At 36.7% G+C, this 11252-nt stretch overlaps 1 protein-coding gene across 1 annotated transcript; it reads left to right on the forward strand.

Annotated features, from left to right (window-relative positions):
• Positions 1-3020: 3020 nt before the first annotated feature.
• Positions 3021-10742, forward strand: AVEN (apoptosis and caspase activation inhibitor; the record flags this gene model as incomplete). The annotated part of the gene is given in 5 exon segments (XM_010176179.1): positions 3021-3091; positions 7541-7617; positions 7619-7634; positions 9089-9449; positions 10624-10742. Coding segments are annotated over 5 exon segments (644 nt in total), but the record flags the coding sequence as incomplete, so codon positions are not given.
• Positions 10743-11252: the final 510 nt, after the last annotated feature.

Here is an 11252-nt window from a genome sequence, read left to right on the forward strand (position 1 = left end):
TTGAGAAAGTTCACTCCACCTGGAGCTTACCAGTAACACTGGTAAGCTTTAGTTTTCTCTTTGTGTTCTTAAATTAGCTTAAAATTAATGACTTAGTAGTTGCCCACCTTTTCTTTGATCTGTAGATTCCTTTCTTCCCTTGGACCTTCTACATGAAGTCTTGCACTATTAAAAGGGAAAGCATATGTTGCTTATCTTACCCCTGACTCCTCAAGAGGGTTGGTCGGTCGTGTATGAACCACTGGTGTTGGATAAGATTTCAAGCATCATTCATGCCTAAACTCTGCAATTCAGATTGTTTTTCCCTGCAGAAGAGTGTTAGATTGGAGGATCTACTTCTTTATTTCACCTTAAAAAATAATATCTGTTTCTTCCTGCATTATTGCAACCCATGAAGACGACTGGTGGAACAGGCAGGTAGCTTGTTTTCATGTTATATCCTTCATAAATACTGGTGAACTGGGGATCAATATAGAGAGAAAGAGATCTCTTGCAAATTAAACTTGCAAAATTGCTTAAAATCTGTTCTAAAGATGGACTTTCTTTGGAGACGGTCTTCTCAATTTAGTAACTCAGGGAGAACTTCGACTAGTGTAGTAGATGGAGCGTACTTTTTGAGATATTTTAGGTCTCATTATTCATTTTCCAAATGTAGCTAAGTTGTAGTTTTCTGTTGTAGTTTATTTGGTTCAGCTGCATACCACCATCATAAATTTATTGCATATTATCTAGCTGACTGAACAGACTTGTAGACAAGAGTCTTGAATTCCCAAAACAGAATAAATGAGAGATGAACAAAGGTTGGAAAAACTTTGATAAGTTGTCCTGGTTTTTGCTAGGATAGGGTTAATTTTCTTCTTAGTAGTTAGAAAGCACTGTGTTTTGGTTTCAGCAAGGATTGTTATGAGAACAGTGTTGATAACTGCAAGGACACTGTGCTTGGGCAGTTTCCAAGAGCAGAGGACTGGAAGGGGGGAGTGGAGAAGAAAAGTGTAGTAGTTAGTAAATCCCAGAACTGACAGTTGGATGTGCCAATGAGATATTCCATAGCATATTACGTCATGTTTAGTATATTAACTGGGATTAACTAGAAAGGGGGGGATTCTCTCAGGAATCGCTCGGGCTCGCTTTTCCAGGATTGTGGTTTCGGTTTCGGGGTTCCTTTTCACTCCTCCGGGATTGTTTTCAGTGGGTGGTGAGCAGATGTACTGTGCATCACTCATATATACTTGTTATCATTATTATTATTATTATTATTATTTTGATTTTGTTTTACTCTAATTATTAAATTGTTCTTATCTCAACCTACAAGTCTCCTCACCTTTACCCCTCCAATTCTCTCCCCAATTCCCTGGGTGGGGGGGAAGGGGGCAGGGGGCTGCGAGTGGCTGTGTCTTTTTTGGCTGCCAGCTAAGTTAAACTGTCACATAAGTTTATCAAAATCATTGATGCTTATTTAGGTGAAGGTAAATTATGATTAAAAAAGTAGGTTTACAATCTTTTTTGCTCTTGCAGTGCTTCTTTACAATCACAGCAGTCTTAGAAGGATCCTGTTACATTGTTTGTTCCCCTCTTCCAAATGGAAAATCTCTAAGACTATGGAATATTTTTCCTCTGTCTTCAGTAACTTTTTATGCCTTTTGTTTTTAATGAATTAAAGAGTTAACATGTACAAAATCATTCCACTGATATGTTAGTTTCCCTACTGAAAACCATTTTCCTTCAATTTTTTTGACTTTTAGACTCATAATTTCCTAGATTGGAATATATTTATTACAGATTATAGGTATGATTTGTTTGATTCTGCTACTCAATGAATATTTGTATGAAGAGATAATTGGGCTAATGAGACTATGAAACATGCATTCTATTTAAATCAAGAACGCATTTAGCTTTAAAACATATTCAAGTGGAAGGAAAGCATGGTGTTTAGATCTGCTATTCCTTCATAATGAAGTTACACTTTATACAATGAAGAATACTAAGGCTTATTCTGAATGTTACCAGAGATGGTGTGTGAGGTTTACTTGAATGCATTATTTTTAGCTACTCTGTATTTGAAGGCCAAGTGATAATTTGTAAGTAACAGAAAAACTATTCACATGAAGAAAAATATTTTTTTACGTTGGAAGGAACTCAGAGTCATTGCAAAACGTTTGATTAGTATTCATGGCATAAAAGGAAGTTATTTTCAGGGTAAAGGAATTTCTGAAAAGATAATTAGTTAGACCAACATTCTCATTAACCTAATTTGCATTAAATGTGCTACTGTGAATTGTAGTTATTGCTTTTCCATTTCAAAGGCATGCTTTGTTAACTTATTTAAAGAGCCTAGTTAAACTACAGTTTAAGTCATACCCTTTAATTCAGCAATACAATATCAAAATGAGGATCTGTTATTACCAACTTTGTGAGCATGAAGAGTTATAAACCAGTTCTTGATCCCAGTGGATTTTCTTGATGAAGTAGGTTTGTTTAGGTGCTTTACCTCTGGTCATTCTTAGGTACTGAAAGCATTCAACTAATCCTTTAGTTTACTTTGAGTCCTTATTTCCTCTGTGACACAGTGTAAGAAATAACTGAAGGAGACTTGGGGATATTGGAAGAAAATACTTATCCATTTTAAGAGAGATTTGTATGTTGATAAGAGAAGGTCTATCAGCACATTCAAAGCTGTTCATAACAAATGCACTCTGTGATGCTGTACGTATTCCTAGTATGCTGCCCAGACTGGACTTTTCAGTGAAATTCCTGCTTGTTGACATGGCACCTAGCACGTCCTCATTCAGTTTTCAATTTGTTGTGCCTTTTTCAGTACTGTTTGCAAATAAGAGATTAAAAGATCTTCCTATAAAACTCTGGCTTAAAGAAGTTTAATATGGGGAATGCAAGCAGAATAAAAATTAAATGCAAATTTGTTGAAGATGAGATATTTATTGATTGAATTTACTTTTGTAGGGTTGGGCACTTTGGAGAGAGCTTGTTATTTAAAAAAAATATTTTTTATTTCTTTTCTGTAGGAGATTCCTTTACACAGTTCCGATTTGCTGATGAAAAAGAATGGGATAGAGAAAGCATGTGCCAGAAACAGGTAACAGAATTATCATTCAAATGAGTTTGTATGGATAATTGCCTGGCACAGAATACCTGGGCAACTGTGCTTTCAGCAACAAATTGTTTAATACAATAATAACAACGCTCTTTATTCTGTGTATTTTATTAATTTGTCTCTGATGCTGGAGGTTCTTGGGTCTTATATTTTTTTTTTTTCCCCCTATGAAAGACTAATCAAAGCAGCAGGCTTTTTAAGTAATGTTGGAAGAAAAGAAGAAGCAAATCCATCCAGTGAAAGAAAATTGAGGGACTTTCACTTTGCTTTACTGACGTATGAAGTCAGCCTTCTTTTTTCAGCTGTATTCAAGAGAAAATAGTTGAATAAAATGACTACAGCAAAACCTATATGAGTATATTCATATATTTGATTATGAAGCTTGTTCTAGTTCTTTCAAATTAACAGTTCATATCCTCTGGTTTAAACATCACCTCCAAAATTACTGTGAGACCCAACCAGGTTTTAGATTATTTCTATGTGGATTCTTTATGCTGGAATAAAAGAGGGCAAAGCAGTAGGAGTGCTGTTTTCTGTATCAGGATACTGGAAAATGTCTTAATCTCGGCAGCTGTCTTCCTCACGTAAGTCACCTAAATTATTGCAAGATAAATGCTTTTGTCTTCCAAGCTTTTCTTAAAATTGCTGCAAAACTGTGCTTGAGTGTTTCCTGAAACATACATACGTATTCAAGTTTTAAAAGTTTGCTATTTATTTCCTAAAATATCAACAATGATTATTCACTGGGAAGTGATATTTAAAGGTACATTAAAATTGCAAAGCCAAATTAAAATGAGGAAATTAAACCAAGTGTAGCATTTGTTTAAACCATCCTATGTTTGTTCAGTGGGATACAGTCTTTCAATAACTGTGTATTTTTTTCTTATCAGTTCCTCCCGCTCCTAATGTGCAGGATGTCAGTATCCAGAATATTAATTTATTCACCATTTCCTCATAGACTTGTGATTATAGCTTTCAGGTGATTTGAACACATCAATTAGTTTCTGAATGGCTAAAGCTATTGTGAGCAGAGTGAAGTTCCACGTTGCCAGAGGATTTCACAAAGATTCTGGCTGTCAGTGGTGAGACCGCAGTTTGGAGCTGGTCTCACACTCTCACTCATTGTGAAGTGTGCTGTGGTGGGCACACTCTTCTGCCTCTGTCCCTACCAAACTGTAGTCATTCCTCCTGCCTCATCCAAATTTGTTGTATCAAACTGTTTCCTGTCTTTCATTGTTCTCATGTCAGTTCACTGCACTAGTCGCCATTACAGAATCACAGAATGGTGGGGCTTGGAAGGGAGCTCTGGAGATCACCTAGTCTAACCCCCCTGCCAGAGCAGGTTCACCTAGGGCAAGCTGCACAGGACTGCATCCAGGCGGGTTTTGAACATCTCCAGAGAAGGAGACTCCACAACCTCCCTGGGCAGCCTGTTCCAGGGCTCTGACACCCTCACAGTAAATAAATTTTTCCTGATGCTGAAGTGGAGCCTCCTGTGTTCCAGTTTGTGCCCATTGCCCCTTGTCCTATCACTGGCCACCACTGAAAAGAGTCTGGCCCCATCTTTTTGACACCCTTTAGATATTTAGAAACACTAATAAGGTCCCCTCTCAGTCTTTTCTTCTCTAGGCTAAACAGACCCAGCTCTCTCAGCCTCTCCTTGTAAGAAAGATGCTCCAGCCGCTTAATCATCTTTATAGCCTCCACTGGATTCTCTCCAGAAGTTCCCTGTCTCTCTTGAACTGAGGAGCCCAGAACTGGACGCAGTACTCCACGTGTGTCCTCACCAGGGCAGAGTAGAGGGAGAGGATCACCTCCCTTGGCTGCTGGTCACACTCTTGTTAATGCACCCCAGGAGACCATTGGCCTTCTTGGCCACAAGGGCACATTCTTGGTTCGTGGTCTTGTTAATGCACTCTTGTTAATGCACCCCAGGAGACCATTGGCCTTCTTGGCCACAAGGGCACATTGTTGGCTCGTGGTCAACTGGTCATCCACCAGTACTCCCAGGTCCTTCTCTGCAGGGCTGCTCTCCAGCAGGTCAACCCCCAGCGTGTACTGGTGCCCGAGGTTATTCCTCCCCAGGTGAAGGACCCTACACTTGCCCTTCTTTTGGTTTCTTTCTTTAGTCCAGAATCCTGACCCAGATGGTTTCATAACCTTATCTAGTTTAGCATGGTCTCTGATCTTCTGTTATCTCCTGTTTGTTTCTAGTCTATCTTTCTTTTCCTTGAAAACTGGATCCAGGTCTCATTTTCATCCACTTTGCCAAATTCCTTGCCTTTGCCTCCTTGCTCACTTGTTTCTAGTTCTTTGCCTGTCTTTACATTATGTACAAGATTAGAAAATTGTAAACTGAAGTGATTATGATGGAACAAAGTAAAGCATAAAAGGCATAAAAATATTTGCAGAATTACTAGATATTTCCCATTCCCTATTATTTGTAGAAAGCAATGGCAAACCATCAGTTTCACATATGGAATGAAAATGTAACAATAACATCACAGTAATGAAATTCCAGTTTATTAAGAATATTATCATTCTTTGTTAAAAAAGTACATCTGGATTTGGTTTACTGTATAGTGATAAAGTTAAAAAAATGTTCTAGAACACTGTCTGCAATTTAAAAATCAAACAGGTAATATTCATTGGAATTTTTAAGCAAAAAAATGGTTATTCCAACCACAAAATATGCCTCTACTTATTTTCTTGAACAAACAGCTACATGTGCCATGAAGTGTTTATAATTTATGAAATACTACTTGGATCCCTTTGGTTTTTTGTTGTGGGGTTGGTTACTTTTTAATGCAAACACCACTTTTAGTTAAATCTCTAGTTGGATATTGAATTCCTTCTGCTATTATGTTATTTCTCCAAGTTCCTCTTTTCCTTCATCCTCACCTTTCCTTCTCTTCCCTGGCTCCATTTTCACCTTCATTCACAATGTTTATTCAAACTAATCTTTTTGCAAGTGTACTCAGCTCTTCCTAAATGCACTTAAATGTTATTCAATGATACTTGACTTTTTACAATGTCCTTGTCCTTTGCAAATGTGCAGAAGCCATATTTGATCTTCACTATCTGAAAAAAAGAACTGGGTTTTCTGAAGTTGTAGGTCATTGCTGGGCAACAAGAATTGCTTGTTGAAGACTTTTTGAGGTTACTTGTACCAGTGAATCATCTTGGATGGCAATCACTAATCCATTGTAAAATAAAGCTGTTAGTAAAGGAAAAAAATTCTAACCATCAGAGATTTAAGTTATTTGGTCCTTTTACTCTCATTACTGGATACCAGAGTCAGAATTTGGATACAAGAAACCGTGAAACCAACTGCATTGTTTCTTTTTAAAATTTATTTTAATTTTGTAAATATGCTATCAGACATATTATGTCTTTGATGTTCATTCTTGCTGTGTGTGCAGGTGTCAAAAGCCTTCCTGTTGACTGGCTTTTGGGAACAGTGTGAATTCTTTTGACAAATCTCTTATGATATGGCATGAAACACTCTCTCCTAATTTATGAGTATTTAGACTTCTAAATGTCTGTGTCAGTCTAAGCTGGATTTAGAAGCAGTTTCTCTGCTTCCATGAAAATGAGAGTATTGACTGAACTTAAACATTTTGTTGTCACATTTAAAAATATGATGGATATCAAATTATCTTTTTTCATTGATGGTGAACGTGCTCAGAATATACTGTGAGCCTGAAATCTACGAAAGTCCAGGGTGTTCTGTTAAAACATCAAATATTGCTGGTCCATTTTGTGTAAATATGTTTTTAATAGTTTACAGACAAAAAAAAAAAGGAGGTCAAAAGAAAAGGAAACTTAAATACCTGTCATGTTAATAAGTGACAGTTCTACCTTTTAAGCAACTAGGCACCAGTAGAATATCTTTCTTGAATATAATTTTAGAAGGATATGCAGCTATAGTATTTTGCTTTTGTAAGCATTGAAACAACATTTTAAAAGATGGGGAAGTATAAAAAGGGCCGTGTTGTTTAGGCACCAAAACCAGTAGAGCTGCACACAAGCTCCATGACATGATTGCTCAGAAAAACAGCAACTCAGTAAAGAAAGCATAGAAAGCTTCACAGATTAAAAGATGTTGGAGTTGCCAAAACCTTTTTATGACATATGACATTGTCAACTTGCAGAACTATTTCCTACTTTGGATTTTTAATGCATTGCCTAAGGAGCATTTACACCTTGTTTTTAAACCCTTAAGTGATGATTTGCATTGTAGATGTTTATATGGTAATTTAGCCAAACTGCTTTGTGCTTTTTTAATTTAAAACTATGAACTTCTGTATTTTATTAGATCGTTATTCACATTCTTTGAATGTGTGGAACAGGGGAATGCAATAGATTAAAGTAATTATTAATTTATATATTTTCTAATACAAGTGTACTGTGTGTTGAATTATATTTCAGTTGTCTGCACTGTCAGTTGACTGCCAGGTTTTGGTCCAGGCCCTTCAGGAATTGCCTCTACATGTGCGGCTGAATGTCCAGTGAACTTGTGCAGGTAACGCTGTGAATTTTCACAAGAAAATGCAAATATTTTTAGTGAAACAATCTATGCAAGAATGATTACTTTAAACTTGGTCTTCAAACATAAGTAGAATGTATTTGAGAAGTAAATATGTTTATTGAGCATGGCATGTCAAATGGTGTGTGATGCAAGATACCCCTCTATCAGCACTCTTCATGCTTTGTTGGCTTTAAACAAAATGCTTTGATGTGCAGCACATTAGATTTGAAGCCAGGTATCAGCGTGTTCGCCATGGAATGATCGCACTCTTTTTGTATTTGCTTCTCTTGTTAGCAGCTGTTCAAAGCTTGCACCAAAATTTTGGAAGTGCTTTCACATTCTTTCCTGTTAATTATTTTAATTGTGATTTTACTCTTCTGCGTAGCTAGTATCAACATACATGTTTACTCCATGACTCAGACTTGCATCTGTGTTAGAACAGGTAGAACTGTCAATCAAACAGGCAAAGAAAATGTCATTTATGCTCTGGCGAAAAAGAAAAAAAAAAGCAACAAAGTAGTAGGAAAAAATGTTTCTTATGTAAGGGCAAAAGAACAAATGACACTTAAATCAAAATTCTTTAAAAAAATACATATGCTCAAGCAAGGAACCTTTTTGAACCTACATGAAGTGCTTCTGTGACTGACACAACCATGCTCTTTCTTAAGGGAGCTCAAATGTGTCTGCAGATGTGATGTCTAAGGGAATCTGCGAATAAATGTTACTTTCAAATGCAATTTTCTTCTTAAGAATTCTAGTCACAGTCTTTAACTTTTATCAGGTTACAAAGGATGTGTTATGACATTTAATCTTTGTCTTGTCATTCTGACCGGTGATGTGGTCGTCAGATATGCTGCAGTGTTATTAATGCCAAGGCATCCTGATAAAGGCAGAATCTGTGTTCCACAGTTAAATAATGAGTTGCCATTTCCTGTCTCACTATTTTATAGTGTTTTGTAATTTGGTTTCATTTTTCAAAATATACAGCTGTATACCGTAACTTTTGCTAAATGATTTTCAGTGACCTGTAGTGTGGTTTGCTTTAAAGACTGGAATTTTGGCAGGAAGGCCCAACATGGCATAATATTTCTAGCCAAATTCTGACTTGAGTAATTCTAAAATTCAGAGTATTGGCGGGATTTCATTACAGAAGAATGAAAGAAAAGGAAGTATTCTCCAGGAAGTATTTATGAAACAATGGACCTTGCTGATTTAGCATATAATCTCATATTCCATAATAAGGGATAAAAGGACTTTGTATTTTTTAGTTGCTTCTGTAAAAGTATCAAGGTAACTTTTACTTCTGAATTCAATTCTATTGAAATTCATTGTACCTTCTTAAGTGGTCAAATGTAGGAAGCATGAATAAGAATCCAAATTAGACAGAATAATAAAAATGGACTTAATGATTAGAAAGACTCAAGTCCTCTCTTGTATTGTACTCTTAGGCATCAACACCTGTAGAACTCCCACAGATGAAGTCTAAAATCCTTGAAGACGGCAAGAAGAGAGAGCTTCTGTTCCGACAGTCTCTGGCTCAAAGTGAAATGGTGTTGGTCTCCCATCCTGTTGGTGATTCTGTTGTTCTATCAGAGCCTGGAAGTAAAAACAGTCCTAGGGCATGTGCAGCAGAACCATTTCAGAGAGCCCAGCCACTATCAAAGCAAGAGACTGACCATTTGGATGAAGAACTAGATCGCCTCCTCAATCTAGATGCTCCCATTGATACAGAAAACAGACCTGCGTCGGGTGCATTATCCTACAACATATCAACTGAGAAAGACTTGAAAATGGATTGCAAGGAAAACAGTAAGATTTCTCTTCTCCCCAGCATGCCCTTACTTAATTTCCATTGCTCTCTGTTGTGGTGATGTTTTTGAACTCTTGATTAGCCAGTCTCCAGTACTGCTGTCCCCATCTCTGTCACACCGCATTTCACTTTTCTGGGGCTATGTTCTAACCCATTTGTTCCTTTTCATTTTTAACTCCCCACTGAACTAAAGTCTCAGCATTGACTCAGCATTTTAAGCATTAAGAGAAATTCTTCTGCAGAACAGCACTGGTCTTATGATTCAGCAAAATTTTAAATAAAAAAAAAAATACTGTACTACTAGAGAATTTTAGTGAGAGGAGGATAAAATAAAGTTTTTATGTTACAATATCAGCCCTTAGTTCACTGTGCTAATAGTATACAGAAGAACTGTCAGCTATTTCCAAAGGCTTATTATAAATGCTAATTTCAAATTTTACTAGCATTGATTTTACAAAATTACAATATGGCAACAAAACATAGTAAAAAATTTTTGTGTTTCAGAAAAATGAGCAAACTTTTTCTTTTATTTACATTCCTAGAAGTTGATGGAGATGGTTTGCTACTCCTCCCCAGTCCTTGGTGCTGTAAAAGAATTTTTAGCATCTGTGATTTTTTTGTGTACAATTTTCTTGCTATCTTAAAAATTAAGTCCAAGATGGTTGAACATATAAGATGCCAGCACAAGCAATACAGCAAGCTTTGTTAGTGAAGACAATCTTGAAATCCTCTTTCATTTCCATGGCATATGTTAAGCTTTGTGTAAATTCCTTAAGAAAACATTGCCATTAGAATATGGACTCATTCAAAGCTGTAATAATCACACGGGCGATCTGCTGCTGTGGCCTCCTGCTCCTCTCCTGCGTTAAACTCTGCATGGGACAGGATTGCAAACAGGTCGCAGTAGGGGGATCACTTACAAGCTGTCTGCTGCAGACAGGCACTGCCTGCCTTGAATCAGATAGAAGCCACATTGCTCTGGGTGAGCTTATTAAGCTGCCTCATTTTTTTTTTTAATTGTTGCTACTATTTTTGGAATATGACTTGCTATTCTTCTAGAATGAGAGATTATGTTTAGAGTCAGTTGTGCATTCAAAAGCAAAGTGATCCAGGATGAAGAGCTGGTATGGAATTGTTTCCAGATTTTCAAGTATGTTCTTTTCACTTTTCTAGATGCTTTAACGCTAGATGTGCCTGAAGAGAAGAGTACAGCATCACAGCAACAGCAAAGTGCAGCTAAAAATGTTACTGAGGAAGAGCTCGAAGATTGGCTGGACAGCATGATTTCCTGAAGCTCAGATTTTCTTATGTGAATAACTGAATATAGCAAACACGAAATGGAAATGAAATAAACACTTCATTTACCTCCTCGTTATTTCCTTTATCTGTTTTGTTCAGTATGCCAAATGCCTGGTTTTCTTTGCTGGCACCTAAAATTCTGTGAAACCAAAATTCATTTAGATGTGATTGAAAATTGTCAAAGACTAAGGTCTAAAATCTGTCATGAAATTAGGATTTTCTTTGCTAAAGACGCAGGCTACAGCACTCTAAGAGAAGAGTTATTTCAGCTTGTACTTGCTCTGTGTACTCCTTAAAATAAAGCTATGAATGAATAATGAATAAATGTGTTTTTAGTCACCATCCTCACACCACATCTCCATATTGTAGAAAAATCAGAAAGAAGCCAGCCAAGGTAAGATTTGGTTTATAATACTTTATTGCAGTGGGCACTTTTTATTAGAAGAAAAAAAAAAATGCATAATCCTAGCAGCTTCTACTTGCAGGTGACCATAGAGCATTGT

The sequence above is a fragment of the Antrostomus carolinensis genome, unplaced genomic scaffold, assembly GCF_000700745.2.
Source record: "Antrostomus carolinensis isolate BGI_N321 unplaced genomic scaffold, ASM70074v2 scaffold7149, whole genome shotgun sequence".
NCBI classification, from domain to species: Eukaryota; Metazoa; Chordata; class Aves; order Caprimulgiformes; family Caprimulgidae; genus Antrostomus; species Antrostomus carolinensis.